Raw genomic sequence first — 18,194 nt, 5'->3', positions numbered from 1 at the left:
TCCCACCAAAGAGGGGAAGAAGTAAATATTCGGTCAGAATTTTTTAAGGGAACTGAAGCATTAGCGGCTTGTAAAATTGACCAAATGAACTTCTCATATATCTGGAGACAATTAGATGTTGATATCTCTGTAAAAGAATCACTTTCTGAGTCCATAAGCAATGAAAATTGATGTCAATTGGCATTGGCGACTCGGTATTTGAGGAGAGGTTGGGTGGGAGAAAAGGGGGGAGATGGATGGGAATAAGAAATAATAATGGGAAAATGGTCACTACCCAATGAACTTCGTAGCACTAGCCAAGATAAGAGGGAGACAAGAGAAAGGTAAGGCACACTGATATTTTGTGCTGGGGAAACTCTACGAGTGGCAGATCCATCATTGAGGATACATAAATTTATGTCATCTAGAAAATCTAAAAGGAACGAGGAAGATGGGTCAATATAATGAGAACCCCAGATGGTGTGTCGGCTATTAAAATCACCTAATACCACCATGGGGCTAGGTATTGAGGAGAGGATAGTATTTAGTTCGAGAATGATGTTAGAATTGGGGTGAGGAATATAAACAGAAACAAAAGATATATTAGCAGCTCTGGCAGCTACTACATGTAAACCTGGATTATGTATAGGCACAATAATTTGGGAGAATGTCATACATGAATTAATCAGCAGTGCACAGCCTGCCCAACAATCATCCCTGTCATCCCGGAGGCAAGAAAAGCCTGTAATCCTAAAATGGGACCCAGGCATGAGCCACGTCTCCGAAATGGCAAGGGTAGACAATTTGTGTCGATTAATCAAATATGACAAATCATGTTTATGACGGCGAATGCTTCTACAATTCCATTGGAGAATTTGGAGACCTATAGGAGCCATTATTGCGGGAAAGGACTTCAAGTAACTGTTCAACCAGGGCAGAGACATTGTTCGGTAAGGCGTCCGAGAATTTGGACAGCATATTAATAAGAGAGCAAAGAAGTAGTTCAGCAGATTATCATTTGGAGTGGGGAGAGGGGTTTATTCTATAGATGGCAATACCTGTAAGGCACAGCCGTTTGGCTGGGAAGAGGAGGGAGAGGAGATAATATTTTGGTGGGCCTGACGGTCATAGGATTTCCCTAAAATTGGTTTAGGTTTAGCTGGGAGTAAGAATGTCTTCTTGTAAGATGTTGAATAAGTGCGGGGAGTGGAGGTCGCTGGTTGGGATTGAGAAGTTTGAGGAGTAACAGGATGGGGTCTGGAGACCTCAGAATAAAGTCGTCTTGGTTTATTAAACGTGGTTGAGGCTTCCGAATAACTTATATTTTCCTGTGACATAACAAGTTTAATCGTTTTTTGGCGAGCGTTTTAGGGGCATTTACTATCGATGGCTATATGTTTATGGAGAATAACAAAAAATAAATTGGACATGTAATTAATATTATGAATTTTTATATTTTTATATTTTGGACACCACACCCTTATACAGTGATGGTTTTCTAGTTTTTAAGTTTACTTTTAATTATAATAAATAATTAATGTTAACTATGGGACGTAATTGGCCTGAAATAAAAGAATTATTATTATTATATGACTTCCACCACGACAAAAGAAGCAGGAAGCCTCCAAGTCATTAGTTGTGCAAGAGTCTCCGGAATGAGGTTGAGCGCATTTATAACATCGTGGCTGAGATCTACATTGTTTAGCTTTATACCCAAATCTGCAGCAGTTACGGCATTGAATCGTGGGAAGTTGTTAAAAGGAAACTGGGAGAGAAGCATGGTAGCAATATACTTTATCGGGTAGGGATTGGCCCAAAAAAGTTAGTACCACTGAGTTGGAAGGTACCCATGTGGTGATACCATCATTCCTAACCTTAACATTTAGCCTTCTCGCTCGAATTACCTCTCCACAATTTACTGGTACCACTATGCCTTGAATAAGTTCTTCGAGGGACCAATCTGTAGGTATATCGCTGACCCCCTTACGAAATATTTGAAATTTCGGAATATACGCAGAATATTTGTTACATTCTAGAATATCCAAGTCTAAGAATTTGTTAGTTTTTTCAGCTTAAATAAAATCAACTGAGATCTTATTGCGGCCAAGTTTCTTAATGCCTCCCTCCTTAATACCGGTTATATTATTTTTGTGGAGGAATTGTGCAAATTTAAGGATTTTCAATGCGTATCCCGACGCGGGGTCTGGTTCAATTTTAGAGACAAACACAGAGAATGGGCCTTTGTCTTCATCAGAGTATTTAAGGTTACCATCAGAGTCACAACCAGGTTTCGAATAAATTGATTGGATCGATTCTGCCGGTGTCCTAAACTTCTTGCCATCGGGTTTAGTTATTTCCATCTCTGCTGTTCTTTTCAATGTTCTTGATTTGTCTGGGGGTATCCCCCCCCCCCCCCCCCCATCATCAGGCGGCTCCTCAATACTCACTTCCACTTATAATTACAAAAATACCATATACTTGCATAAAATAGTTATACCTACCACCACCAAAACAACACTAACAATAAAATTCAGATTCACAGACACTACGATCACCGTTAACAAAAAAATAACCTAAATTCAACACCCTCTCTCAACCACCAAGTTGACTGTTATTTAGAACACTAAATGTAATGACGTATGGGTAAAAACTAGTTGAGCTGGCAATTGTCATCCTCGTAAGCCTAAGTAAGTCTTTTGTGCCTACTATTTTCAGTGTGTGCTCACATGAAATTCCATTGGCGATTCAAAATTTAAAATATAATCCTTGTTCGATCTTTTGTCCATTATAAAATTCGTAATACAGACTAGATAATATTGTTCTAACTTAAATCAGCACTGAAAGTATAGTAAGGCCAACGAGACAAGATAAAGAATGTAAAAAAAGTTTCAGGGGTTCAAAATATTCGATTTTCGTCGATATCTTTGAATATTCAAATAAAATTATTTGAAAACAAAATTTTATGAACGATGCGGGACTCTAACCCACGACCTCTCGCGTTCCGTGCGAGTACTCTGCCAACTGAGCTAACCGTTCGAGTGATGTATCGTCATAAAATCTTGTATGCTTTGTTCAACTCTCAGGTTGTAACTTCATCTACAGGATCTGCTGACTGCTTTACAGTTGATAACCTGCTCAAACCCAATATTTGCATATTAGGCAATTGACTTGAGATGTCGCTCTTGTAAATCTAATATATCTTAGAGGTCGTGGGTTCGAGTCGGGACTCGATGCGGGATCATTCATAAAATGTTGTTGTCAAATTTTAATTGTGTATTAATCCTAGAACTGAGGGTTATCACTTTAAAAACATAACAAATTGTTTAGATCTTTGAATATTTAAAAAATTGACAATTGCATATACCTATATGCATTTGTTTAGGTGAAGCGAAGCGCACCGGTCACCAGCTAGTTATATATTATATAAATTAGATTTTAATTTAATATTAGATGAACTTAATTTTCTTGCAGCCTGATCCCAGACTATATATTTGTTTGTATTGTAATTGTTAATGATTTATGTAAATTTTTCATTCTAGAGTAAAGATCCAACTCACGAAGAAAGGCGCTCAAAAATATCGTCGCTGGAATCCGAAATAGCAGAATTGAAGAAGAAATGTCAACAACAGGCGCTGGTCATAAAGACAAAGGAAAAGAATGAAGCGAAACTCGCCGCACTCAATGCTGAGTTGCAAGCTATGAAGGCTACTAAAGTAAGTGTTTAATTCTTATTATTGGTGAATATCTTAAACTACAGATAATAATAATATAGTCATTCGTTTCATATCTGTTAAAATGTACACGTCACATGTTGTAAGTTTTTCATCATAGTGAAAATGAAAAAAAAAATATTTACGTGAACTTATACAAGCACTTGTAAAAAGACAAAAAATATTTACCAAAAACTAGTTCTAAAGCTTATGTACATGTCTAGTGTCAAAGTTAAGCATTTCACATTTTTATAATATTTTTTATAGTGAACATAATAAATATTTCGATAGGATACAGTATGGATTTCAGGCTAAGTCCATACTGTATATTCTAATAGCACTGTAAGTATATTTATTTCTTTAAACAGATTTCGTAATGAGTCTCGATCTCCAAGATTGATGCTATCAATATCGGCCGCTGTACCTCAGAGCAGAATACTGTAAGACATAATACTGTGGAAATACGCAAAATATTTCAATCTAGTCGTTGATATATCCGAAAGCTGCCGCAATTTCCAAACGGCGTAGGAAGCTAATTTAGATGACATTTTCCGTTACGAGAAAGTAAATGTTACATTATTTAGTTTAACTATTTGTTCAGTAAAAGTTACAAATGATAGAGAGAATTTTAGTATATACATCTTGTTTTTCCTGCATTCAACAAAAGATTATTTGCGTAAAACCAGTTAGAAATAACGTTGAGGGCATCGTTAGTTTCAATGAACACTTTATCTTTTCTAATTACTTTAAATATACTATAAGTAAGTATCACTTGGCAAATAAAATTATATCTGACATTTTTTTTAGACTAGATCATTGATATAAACTAGAAATAAGAAAGGACCCAGTATAGCACCTTGAGGCACTCCCATTTTTATTGAGAAATCTAAAGAAGTGACAACGTCAATGGACACTATTTGCACTCGAACGGACAAATAACAAATTAAACATTAAACAAAATAGTCGATTAGCGGATCACTATAAGTAATATACTGACAAACATTATCCATAATTATTTAAAATGTTATGTTGAATTAACTCCGCTAAGTAACGTACAGAATATTTAAAAAAAAAACATACACATGACATCGGTGTTATCTAATAGGTTTCAAATCTGTGATTGGAAAAATAACAGTTTGTTCCCGCAGTACGTTACTAAAATTACATACCCGTTATATGATATCCAAAGAAGATGTAAATACTATGTAATAAAAGGCGCGATATTGAGTTATTCGTAAATTTGTCATCCACATACGTTTAGCAAAATTAAAACTTTTATGGTTTTCTCATGGATGCAATTGTCAGATCTGAACCAACGGCAACCGATAAACTGAACCATGGCACCACACGGGAAGCACCAGCTTTCAAATAAAAAAAAATATCAAAATCGGTTCACCCAGTCGAAAGTTTTGAGGTAACGAACATAAAAAAAGAACATACCTACGTATTGAGAACCTCCTCCTTTTTTGAAGTCGGTTAGTAAGTTTGAAATAGTAATCCTACTAATATCTCCCCTTTCTTGGCGTGCGTCCGTGCAGAATGGGATGTCGTTATGCCAACTTAATGGCTGACTGGCTTGCCCTGCATGTTTCAGTATGACAACTCGATGGTAATTGAATTAGCAGACGCCTTTATTTATGACATTATTATTCTAATATTAAACATTTTATTGAGATAAAACCTTTAGTTGTAAATGCAACGGGCAACTACTAGTTACAATAATAAGGCGACGAAGCATAATCCGTATAAGTTTGAAAGCGAGCAGTTGCTTATAATGTAGTGTATTTCGGCTATCTTCGTTTTTTACAAGGTTATAGCCGTCATCTGTCTAGTAATCTAGCAATAACTGCACGTTTTATACAATCGCTTTTTTCTGAGTGTGTTTCGTTAGGCTAATAATATCAATGTTCAGGTTAAAATCATCCGTCAAATGCGCGAAGAAGGCGAGAAGTTCCGCAAGTGGAAGGCGAACAACGAACGTGCGATGCTGCGGCTTAAGAACGAGGACCGGAAACGCGCGAACGCAATGGCCAAGATGGAGTCGCTGCATGTGAAGCAACAGAACGTTCTCAAACGGAAAATGGAACAGGCCGTGGCCGTAAATAAGAGACTTAAGGTAATTTTATGGGAGGCTCCTTTGCACAGCATGCCGGCTAGATTATGGGTACCAACGGCGCCTATTTCTACCGTGAAGCAGTAATGTGTACGCATTACTGTGTTTCGGTCTGAAAGGCGCCGTAGCTAGTGAAATTACTGGGCAAATGAGACTTAACATCTTATGTCTCAAGGTGACGAGCGCAGTTGTAGTGCAGCTCAGAATTTTTGAGTTTTGAGCGTCGCTGCATTATAATGGGCAGGGCGTATCAATTACCATCAGCTGAACGTCATGCGCGTCTCGTCCCTTATTGTCATAAAAAATGAAATAAAATGAAATTTTATTTGCAGGAAACATTGAACTTAAGATGTTAACATAATATTGTTGATAATCCAATGTTTCGTCAATTGACATGCATAATATTTTAGAAAATTGTCTAAACACTACTGTTATACCGAAACATGTTGGATTTCACAATTCTATCATTAATATTTATAAAATTAAAATTTGAAGATATTATAATATGAGACGTAAATAACTTAATAATTCATTTAGTACCTATGTATAATGTTGACAAATTCAATGTCATAAAAGTATATTAATTTTTTAATTCATTAAAAAACAAATTAACTACATTTTGACGGATAAAAGAGGCTCTTTCGTTTGCTTTATTGAAATGGGATTAATTAATATACCATAAAAACTATTATTATTGTATGACAAGCTGTTTTATACCTATTTTTAATTTCTAAGCCTTTTAAATGTAGACATTAAAGTTGGTATTTCTTTGTATAAATATTTTTTAAATATCTTTACGGCCACTTTAAACTCGTGCATCTTGAACCGCATTATGTTTATATTACTGGCAGTCATGTTACCGCCGCCGATTCTACCGATGCCTACACGACGAAATTTTATGTCTCGCCTAAGCAATTCGTGGAATCATCAGTTACAGTATTTCCCAACAATAACAACATAATATTATAGGCTTTTCACTTTTTTTGTGATCTTTTTGCCCTGAATATATTACTATTTTTTATATAAGAGGAGGGAAACTGGCAAGAGGCTCACGAAGGAAGTGGTGAAGAAAATTAAGCAACCGCCAATGGACATCCTCAATACCAGGGGTAATGAGATGTGTTGCCGGCCTTTAAGTGTTGACGTATACTCTAAGTTTCTCTAATTCCAAAAATATTTCTAATTGCGGTATTATCAATCAAAAATGTTATTATCATCTGTGAGGCGCATTTTGAATGAAGCTAACATAATTTGTGATTACGAGAAAGCTCATGATTACTCAGAGGTCAATGGAGCGAAATGAGGTGATCTCGTAAGAGAACCAAAGTAATCGACATTGCCTAGATGGTTGCATATCTGAAATGGCAGCGGATAGGGCACATTACTCGACGGACGACTAGATGGCCGTTCGGACAGTAAATTCCTCGAATGGCGACAATCTACTGGAAGACGTAGTGTTGGTAGGCCCCCACAAGATGGACCGATGATCTGGTCAAGATCGCCGAAATAGGTTGGATAAGGGCAACACAGGATCGATCGTCATGGCGATCTTTGGGGGATGCCTTTGTCCAGCTGTGGACGTCTTCCGGCTGAAATGATGAATGATAACATAATTTATATCGGCTTCTTTAATGAGTGGCAGTTTCTTAAACTATTGCTTACGTATTAGGAAGCACTGGAACGGCAGAAGAGCAGCGCCCTTAAGCGTAACGCGAAGGGTAGTGTGAAAGCCAGCGCAGTACAGCAGTACATAGAGCAGGAGCTGGAGGTGCATCTCAGCATTGTGGAGGCAGAGAAGTCGCTAGAGGAACTCATGGAGTACAGGTAGGTACGGTGTGTGTTGAGAATAGATATAACGGTAGTGGGAACACGGAGTCTCCCTTGCACAGGATGCCGGCTAGATTATGGGTACCACAACGGCGCCTATTCCTTCCGTGAAGCAGTAATGTGTAAGCATTATTGTGTTTCGGACTAAAGGGCGCCGTAGCTAGTGATATTACTGGACAAATGAGACTTAAAATGTTATGTCTCAAGGTGAGCAGGGCGAGCGCAATTGTAGTGTCGCTCAGAATTATTGGGTTTTTCAAGAGGCCTGAGTGGCACTGCATACTAATGGTACTGTATCAATAACCATCAGCTGAACATCCTGCTCGTCTTATCGTTTACTGTCATAAAGAAAGAACGGGACGGGTGGGTGACTTGAGAGAATGAGGCTTATGAAATAGGAAGCCAGCCACTTGACAGACAGTTCGGCGCAAGAGGCTGTGAATCTCTATAAAAGAAAATCTTCAGAAAGGCTTAAAATGTTATCTTAGTTACTAGCAAACCCAACAGACGTTCTATTCATAAAAAAATTAAATTAAATAAATTTCTTGCGATTTAATTTCCTAAAATTCGACGAAAGGAATATTCATTACATCATAGTATATTCTTTGTATAACGCGAGTTAACTCGCGGTCTTTCGGAGTTTGAGACGGGACAATACCGCAAACTCACTACACACACCCTGATGGTCCGAAACTAAGTAAGTATAGTATAGATAAGTAAGTACGGAATGTCCAACAATATCGCCATGGCCATCAAAATATTTACATATTATATGATTTTCAAATTCAACATTTTCATAATTGTTGCTTACAGAGCCTTCAAAATGGAGCAGATTGATAGACTGCGGAAAGAGGAAGATAATGAAATTACCCGGCAGAAGATTGCTGAGCTGGAGGAAGACCTCGCGTTCCGGAAGGCGCAGATACACGACCTTCAGCAGAAGATCCTTACCGCAGACCAAGGTTTGTATTGGATTTGTTTGGGGCAGTGCAGCCGATACTACATCTTTGTGCAGCAGAAGAGGGCTATTCGCGCTATTTATATCCTATGTCCTAAAGAATCATTAAGACAAAAATGGAAATAAATAAATAAAAATTATTGTTGCATCTCAATATATTCTCGGTAATGTTTGGTATGTTCATAAGCACATTAAGGAATTTGCTAGTAAGTAAGTAAGTATTTTATTGGGCGATGTGTATATTATGCTTTTACAAAATGAGCATTGTTAAGAAATGATTCTCTTAATGATACCACAGACTGAGAACGGAGGGAAAACACACTCAGGCTATTTAATTATAAGTGATTATTGTACGATATTATATTGTAATCTACATTTTTATATAAAAAAAAACTAATCCTAATATCTAACCCCTTATTCATAATGGTCCACTAACTTTAAACAGCCGCTTAGGAGTGTTTTTTCTCATTCTGACTTAGGCCAATAGAAGAAGACAGAGTGAGAATTAGCAATGCTTTAAGTTAGCAGACTATTATGAATAAGGGGCTAATTGTTTAATTCAATAATATACAGGGCACTACTACGCCGACAGGTGCGATAATTTTCAATAAAAGTTAACAACACCCATTTAACTTAATAATTATTCTACACTGATTTGCATGTGTAAAATATTGTTTTGAGATTTTATGCTGAACAATTAAAAGCATCTGATGTGAAAACCGTATAGAATACAGAATGCTTAGAAAGCTGTACATTTTAGTAATATTTTAATAATTCATTACATTCCGCGATATTTACACGTTGTTTCACCGCACGAGTACGTTCGGAACTAGAACCGCGACCAGAATGTTATGTCGTGAACTCCGAGTGCATTCGGATCACTTGTATAACATGTTACAAACAATCTTCCGAATCAATTCGGTTCGAGTGTGCTCATGACAGGATAGGGAAACAAAATTCTGCATTTATGACCGTACAAGTTACCACAGATTTATTTAGGTGATAATTTCGACGTGATTGCTTCGCGCGTTTCGGATAATAATTGTCTTGACAGAAAATGAACTTAAAAGACTTAATAGGTCCCTTTTTCTCTCTAGTTGTATTATGCAGACTATTTTGACGTGATAACTTTTTATAAACCGATAAACCGCTTCGTTAGTTAACGCGATACTTCCGTCAGAAAAACAATAAATGAAACAATTCTTAACCATTATGTTTTATTGGCTTTTGAATGGTTTTAAAAAATTGTTTCAAATATCTTAGTTTTATTTTTTTAAATGTCCAATCGTATTTGTTTATTTATATTTAAAAGTAAATTTATATATATAAATAAAAATTTTCATTAATTTTCTGACGTTTGCGACATTCGTTAATTTTTTTTTGTTTCTTCCTCTATTATTAGGACAGGCCAAGTGTTCAAGCCCATACAGCCATGTTCCTTAATCTTCTAATATATAAAGTTCTCGTGTCATGGTGTTAAACTTTGAACTCCTCCGAAAAGGCTTGACCGATCTCATGAAATTTTGAGTGCATATTGGGTAGGTCTGAGAATCGAACAACATCTATTTTTCATTCCCCTTAATGTTAATGGTGGTCCGCACGATGTTTTTTTTTTAATTTTATTGACTTTTTTTTTTTTTTGATTATGAGTCAGCATTAAAAAATACACACAACTTCAAATTTTCACCCATCTACGATCAACAGTTACTTTTGTATCGCGATTTTAATATCGGTAATACAACGTTTGCTGGGTCAGCTAGTATTCAATAAATAATTGTCAAAGCCAACCTTTGCAATATTTTTAGATGACATAATGTAATTTCGTTGCATATTATACCTACCATAAGCCAATTGTTTCTTTTATAGGATTAAATAATGATACTAAATGGGAATCACAAAATTGTCATCATCATCATCAGCCGGAAGACGTCCACTGCTGGACAAAGGCCTCCCCCAAAGATTTCCACGACGATCGGTTCTGCGCTGCCCTCATCCAACGTATCCCGGCGATCTTGACCAGATGGTCCATCTTGTGGGGGGCCTTCCAACACTGCGTCTTCCGGTACGTGGTCGCCATTCGAGGACACAAAATTGTAACTAAGAATAAAGTATATTTTATAATCAATAAAAGATTTTAGTAACTAATAACCTCAGCTTTTCTCAAGTTAAACAATTTGAACATTAAATAGTTCAACGTAAACTAGTTGAAGTTATCACTTCTGTTGGGCGCCCCGAGACGCTTCCTTTTTTTTATACAACAATTTAATGGAGACTAGCGAAATATTTGAGTGTAACATACCTATATGAGAACTTTTTCTATAATCACATTACAGAAAATAAAGCGCGCACCCAGTGGGACAATATTCAGTCGATGCTCGAAGCGAAGGTCGCATTGAAGGTGCTCTTTGAGTTGCTGGTCGATGCCAAGCGTGAACTGCAGAACACAAGCGAGAAGGGATACCAGTCTAGATACGAGGAGATCAAAGATGACTACGATCGACTTAACATTGAGTTTGAGATGTGCCGGGCGCAGTTTGAGTCGCAGCTCGCTAATATGAAGCTGCAAAATGAAGAGAAGGTAATTGCTATTGATTTTATTTTTTGGGACAAGACGAGCAGGACGTTCAGCTGATGGTAATTGATACGCCCGGACTAAAAAACCAATAATGCAGTTCACTTCAAGATTCTTGAAAAACCCAAAAATTCTGGGCGGCACTACAATTGCGCTTGTCACCTTGAGACATAAGATGTTAAGTCTCATTTGCCCAGTAATTTCACTAGCTACGACGCCCTTCAGACCGAAACACAGTAATGTTTACACATTACTGTTTCACGGCAGAAAAAGGCGCCGTTGTGGTACCCATAATCTAGCCAGCTTCCTATGCAAAGGAGTCTCCCACTGGTAATTTTAAATTGTTAAAAACAATTCCACTTTATGCTCAGAATAATTGTTTTAAATCTAAACGATAAATAGTCGCGCCAAATAGGAGGCCGCCATTATCGTCACGATAATGATTTTTCTAGAAATAAAGACGACCTGTTTTTAATAACAAATTAGTATTAAATTCGTATTTTTAATGGTAAAAACTACATAAATAACTTACTTTTAAAACTTAATTTTCATAGGTGAAACTTGCATTTTTTTTATTGACACACTCTTACACAAATTATCTTGCCCCAAACTAGGCATAGCCTGTACTATGGGTACAAGACAACGATATATTTAATACAATATACTTACTTAAACATACAATAAATACATTCTATAATGCCACAGTCGCTCGTCGTACTGCTTCGCTGCGGTGTATATTTGAGCGAAGCGAGGTAAACTAAGTCTAAATGTACAAAAACACAACAAAATTAATCAAACAAGATTTGATAAATCGGCTCAATTTTTAAATAAAAATATAAATAGCGCGTGCTAAACGTTTGTTTTTGATTATAATAATTGAATCAAGTCGAAATTCAAAATTCTGTCTCGACAATAAAATAGAAAAGTTCGAGAGCTTTCTATGAGTTCAAAATTTTTTAAAATGGGTTCAGAAATGGCCGAGAAACAATGTAACACAGAAATCAATTGGAGTCACCCGGTTTGAGCTCCGCTCAGCTTCGCTCAATAAACATCCATGACTCGGCAACAAACATCTATATTCATCATATATAAATGATTGCATCTACCGGGATTCGAGCCCGGGGTCACTAACCATTCGGCTATATCGGTCGTCATAACCTATTATCTTTTTTCATAAGAATGCAAACTCTGTTTTATAATATGTAGTGATACAGCCCGTTCGGTATCTGTAATGTAATTGTTTGTGTCGACAGCTCAGTGCGTTGATGGCTCTACAGCATAGTACAGCGGGCCGCGGTGACAGAACTGAAGCTTGCCGCAACCTGCAGAATATCGTGCAGTTCCAGCAGGACAGGCTGCATCAACTGGAACTGGAAAACGTAAGTATTATGGTTTCACCGAAACCTCGATGCCGCGTTTGACTACTGATGAGAAAACGTCGAACTATCTACTATGTTCTCGCTTGGGAATCGTATAATGGGTCATTAGTCCTATTTTCGTAACACAACGAGAATAGGATAGAAGCGACCTTATGTTGTTATTTGTCCCATTTAGAAAACATAGTAAAATGTGCTTCTATAATGCTCGGGTTTGTTATACGTAACACAAATTTTTTTTAAAGTTTAAAAATAAAAAAGCTCTTTTATTTCAGTCATGTTAGGAGTATCTTGGAGTATAGTTCATTTGTCTGGCGTCCTCACTATGCTATGCATATCCTAAGACTGGAACATATTCAAAAGTGTTTTCTGTGGCATGTGGCTTTTAGTGCCGGTTAAGCCAAGAAAATTTCTTCTTACAAAAAAGGGCTGGCTTTCTTTAAAATGACCACATTGGATGAACGTAGAGAACTTCTGGATCTTCTGTTTACTTATAAACTGTTGAACGGCTTTATCGACTGCCCCGAATTGCTAAATAAATTTAGTCTAAGAATACCAGTAAGAATTCCGTGTTAGCCACTCCACTTAGTCGAACGATCCGAAATTCCACAAGACCATTTCCACCAACATTGGCAATCTTTAATAATGTTATAATATGAAAATTAATGTAACTGTGTAGCACTATTAACCTACTCATTTATTAATTTAAAAAAAAACTATTTAATTCTTATCTTATTCTATAATTATAATACCTAAAATTTATTATTTCTGTGCATGCTGTGTTTATTTGTAAGTAATCACTACATTTAGTTCCTAGTTTTTAGTTCTACTTTGTATATTTGTGTGTCTTATTGTAAGTGAGATTGTAAAGAAACCTAATAAAAAATAAATATATAAATGTCTAAAAGTTACATATCCTATTCTTGTAACAGAAATTGACGGTACAGTTCCGATTGTGATGAAGTTAAGTCCCGATTGACAGGGAAATCGTATGATGCGTATTCTTATAATTGGCAATTGAATGGTAAAACGGGTGATTCAATTTCAAAACATTCTTGTTATGTAAATATGAAATGGAAGGAGTAAATGACCCACTTGACCTAATAACGCTATAAATACTTTATTGAAGTGGTATGAAAGAGAGTACAATAGCATGTGGTTATTACAGAAAAGTCTCGCTGATGACCTGGCAGAGCTACGAGCCGCGAGCAAAAATGCCAAATTGAACAATAGTCGGCTGGAGACAGTGAGCGAAGACCTGATGTCCAGCAATGAGGTGGAAGAGGATGCTGACAGCTCGAGCACTACACCTCTGCTCAATAGAATCAAGGTACCAACTACTTTATAATACATTTATATATATCTCTCTCTAATATATAAAATTGTTGTGTCATGGTGTTAAACATTGAACTCCTCCGAAACGGCTTGATTGATTCTCATAAAATTTTGAGTGCATATTGGGTAGGTCTGAGAATAGGACAACATCAATTTTTTAATCCCCCTAAATGTTAAGGGTGGTCCACACGATTTTTTTTTATTCTTTTTTTAAATTTGTTGGATTATGGTCAACATTAAAAAATACACAACTTCAAATTTTCACCCATCTACGATCAACAGTTAATTTTGTATCGCGATTTTAATATCGGCAATACAATGTTTGCTGGGTCAGCTAGTAATATATATATATATATATGCTAACGCTATATATCTATCCTTCTCTCCTATCACGCCCTCTCCATCTTTTCCACTTCGCTGCACCGCTTCATTTCTCTTTCGTACCATAGCTTTCTCTCATTATCATTATATGAAAGCCCGGCCTTACAAAAACCCAGCCAACACTTATTACGGCTATTTTAGCCATCGTTAATACAAGCACATGGAAAATATATTCTCTTGTTCAAATAATTATAAAGTGAATGCCAAAACATGACTCGAATAGAGAGGCCACTTATTATATTACTAGTATATTTATATGCAACATGCTTAAAATGACGTATAAAGTGTTTATTAAATTATTAATGCAGTCGATATATTATATAATATAAAAAAAAAATTGCGATTTCCTATTTTTTTATTATATTTCAAATTGGTTTTTAAAAAAATTGTCTCGTTAAGTTTCTTGCCGCCGTTCATCTCATTCGAATATGTAGACTTTGACGTTCAATAATTATTTTAAAATTATCTTTTCAACAATTTGTTATGATTTTAAAGTGATAATCCTCCCTTCTGGGATTAATTACACAATTAAAACTGAAAACAAAATTTTATGAACAAACTCGAACGCGCGACCTCCTGCGTTCCGTGCGAGCGCTCTTTCTAACTGTGCGTCACTCGAACGGTTGGCTCATTTGGAAAGAGTACGCATACAAGATTTTATAAACGATACGTTACTCGAACAAATTGTTTATTTTTGCAAGAGTGACATCTCAAGTTAATTTTTTAATATGCAAATATTGGGTTTGAGCAGGTTATCAACTATAAAGTAGATCGTGTAGATGAAGCCACAACCTGAGAGTTGAACCAAAGTATACAAGATTTTATAAATGATACGTCACTCGAACGGTTGGCTCAGTTGGAAGGAGCGCTCGGACGGAACGAGAGTTGGCGGGTTCGAGTCCAGAATCGTTCTAACAATTCTGTTTTCAGTTTAATTATATTTTGAAGTAAAGTGAACGGGATGGCTCTCCAATAGACTGGCTGATAGATAACTTATCACGACAGAGTCAACGCAAGCGGCGCCTCACGTTGGGACAGCCGCACTTCGAGGAGCAGCACGCGGTGAAGCGAAACATCGCAGGCTTACCGACCTGCACCTGCCGGGGCAGTTGTAGCACCAAGATGTGCAGCTGCGTGAAGACGGACAGGGGCTGCGGGAACACGTGCCGCTGTCAACCCGACCTGTGCAAGAACCGCCGCGACGTCGACGTTGAGGACAAAGAGAACGTGAGTCTTGTGTATACCAGTCCACTGTCCGCGACCATTGACATACCACCTAATCTGCAAATTATATAATAATACTCTTAATTTACTGAGATCACTTATTTAAATGTATATCTAATATTAACCAATCCTTCAGATCACTTCAAATATAGTGTATGTGTTGGTTATAAGAACTATATTAATGTAACACCAACACATCTATAGATTTAAGTGCTATGCTCAACGATTCCTAAGTCGTATCGATTCAGATCTGCTTCGAAATAAATGTTTTATTATTATTAATATCACTGGGCGAATGAAACTTGACATTTTATGTCTCAATGGCGCGCACAATCGCAGTGTCGTTCAGATTTTGGGTGTTCCAAGAATCTTGAGGTGCAATGTATTGTATTTTTTTTTTATCTACACTCATGCTTTAAATCCTCTATTAAAGATTCTGAAACAGTTAGCTTATTGCCAACATTAAAACACCCAATGTTCTAATAACCATTACATCACCCAAAAGAGTGTTGTAATGTTGTACTGAATATCATAACAACACTCCTATGTTTTTTTTTATCTCTTAATGCGCAAAGAGTTTCAAAATACAGTCACATTCTTATTGCTCGATGCGTGGTATCTGTATGAATTTCAAAAAAAGAACACTTTCGTTTACGCGCCCTCCACACTCCCAGAACGTCGCGCGCCGTAAAAAAAAGTAGGTTATTCGAATCCCCGCCATTTTTCTTCGATATTTTTATTGTTTTGTTTACAAAAAATAAGCGATTCATTTTAAACGCTGCAAAAGAACATTATATTCAAGTGAATTTTAATTTTTGCACCATACAAAATGTGAATTACTAATAAAATAAGTAATTGTTTCATTAATACTTATTTTATTTGTATATAATCAGTAATGAATGATATTAGGTTACTACTAGGACTGGTGTTTTAATGTTAGCAGTAAGCTAACTGTTCCAGAATCTTTTAGAGGATTCATATTCTGGGTGTAGATAAAATCTTGTATGCAACTATTGATAATTAGGTATTAAAACACTCATGTGATACTATTATCACATTCGTGTATATATACCCCTTATTACACAACAGTTGCATAAATAACTAAAACTCATGATATATATTTTATTGATTTGATGCCGATATTTCGATAGGCGGCGAGAAACACTTGACACATTGACACTTGACACTAATAGTACATCAATCTGTCCACGTGGCGCCTAGTTCGTTTTGGTGTTTGATGCCCTAATTCACGACACACACTACTGACGACGTCCATACTTTCGGATCTTTTTGTTGCATTTGTTTTTTTTTTATGGAATAGGAGGACAAACGAGTGTACCTGGTGTTAAGTGGTCACCGCCGCCCACAATCTCTTGCAACACCAGAGTAATCACAAGAGCGTTGCCGGCCTTTAAGGAAGGTGTACGCGCTTTTCTTGAAGGTACCCATGTCGTATCGTCCCGGAAACACCGCACCAGGAAGCTCATTCCACAGCTTTGTAGTACGAGGAAGAAAGCTCCTTGAAAACCGCACTGTGGAGGACCGCCTCACATCCGGATGGTGGGGATGATATCGTAACTTGTGGCGTGTCGTGCGAAGGTGAAATTCGGCGGCAGGAATCAGGTTGAACAGCTCTTCGAAACACTCCCCATAATAAATGCGGTAGAAGACACACAATGAAGCGACGTCTCTACGCAACGCCAAGTGATCCAGCCGTTCACAGAGTACTGGGTCCCCGACAATTCGAGTTGCTCTGCGTTGCACTCAGTCAAATGGATCGAGCTGATACTGGGGTGCGCCAGACAAGAGATGACAGCAATACTCCATGTGTGGCCGGACCTGCGCTTTGTAGAGCGCTAGAATGTGGGCCGGCTTGAAGTATTGCCGTACTCTATTGATGACGCTCAGTTTCTTTGAAGCCAGTTTTTTTATTTGTACTGTATAGTGAGACCACGGGCTTCCATGTTTGCGCTAGCCTTACACCATCCTCCCTATTAATATTGTTAGGATGATTTTTAATTTAAATCAAACATCATCAGTGTATCAGTGAGATGTTCCAAGGGAACAATTGTAATTATTTTAGTTATAATTTGAATGTGTATTTAAACTTTTGTTTCTGTTTTTTGTCTCCAATAAATAAATACATTTAAAACATTTCGTGTATATTTCCAGCCTTCCGGCTCAGATAACTCGCTCAATGGGACGCATCCGCCGTCATACTTATACAAAAGGTAAGATCACTCGCGTTCAACACGTGAAGACTACTGTTACTCTTGCCAATAGTGTATTCGATGATATTAAAAATACAGATTAATTTAGCGACATGTTTATTAAAATAATACCGTCTGTGCTATGCCAAAATGTACTAAATAAACTTTGTACTAAAAATTCTTATTTGATCTAAGACACAGATTATAAATCAAGCATAATTTTGTGCTGGTATCTGTATTTGTTTGGGAAGATTATTGTCTAAATATAATTACTATATTCTTTATTAGTCTCTCAGAAATGATGGAGCATCAAATACCAGCAACGCTTGCAATATCTAGACAATCGCTATTTTTCTGCATAAACTTTACCATGGTCAATTGGCTGGAGATATATTATTACAGATGGTGATATATATCGCCTTTGACCAAGTATGATACAAGGTGTATCCGATTGTTTTTGATTGTTATCACTCGACCTCGAAACGTAAGAAGAAGCGTTGGACAAGTGA

General features: G+C 36.8%; 1 protein-coding gene across 4 annotated transcripts in view; it reads left to right on the top strand.

Moving 5' to 3' along the window:
- The window catches only part of LOC126966222 (chromosome-associated kinesin KIF4), a 44,444-nt gene that overhangs the window by 21,401 nt on the left and 4,849 nt on the right, over window positions 1-18,194 (top strand). For all 4 annotated transcript variants that reach the window (XR_007729700.1, XM_050810168.1, XM_050810167.1 and 1 more), the window contains exons 10-18: window positions 3,519-3,692; window positions 5,602-5,805; window positions 7,472-7,626; window positions 8,443-8,591; window positions 10,921-11,165; window positions 12,413-12,538; window positions 13,704-13,865; window positions 15,257-15,478; window positions 17,648-17,706. Coding sequence is in view for 3 of the 4 variants with exons in the window: in XM_050810168.1 (XP_050666125.1) it covers window positions 3,519-3,692; window positions 5,602-5,805; window positions 7,472-7,626; window positions 8,443-8,591; window positions 10,921-11,165; window positions 12,413-12,538; window positions 13,704-13,865; window positions 15,257-15,478; window positions 17,648-17,706 (1,496 nt within the window). In the remaining variant the exon portion in view is untranslated. The remainder of the gene's footprint in view (window positions 1-3,518; window positions 3,693-5,601; window positions 5,806-7,471; window positions 7,627-8,442; window positions 8,592-10,920; window positions 11,166-12,412; window positions 12,539-13,703; window positions 13,866-15,256; window positions 15,479-17,647; window positions 17,707-18,194) is intronic.

This window comes from Leptidea sinapis, chromosome 9 (genome assembly GCF_905404315.1).
Source record: "Leptidea sinapis chromosome 9, ilLepSina1.1, whole genome shotgun sequence".
Taxonomy (NCBI): domain Eukaryota; kingdom Metazoa; phylum Arthropoda; class Insecta; order Lepidoptera; family Pieridae; genus Leptidea; species Leptidea sinapis.
The sequence above is the reverse complement of the archived record's forward strand: the minus strand, read 5'-3'. Positions and strand labels throughout refer to the sequence as shown.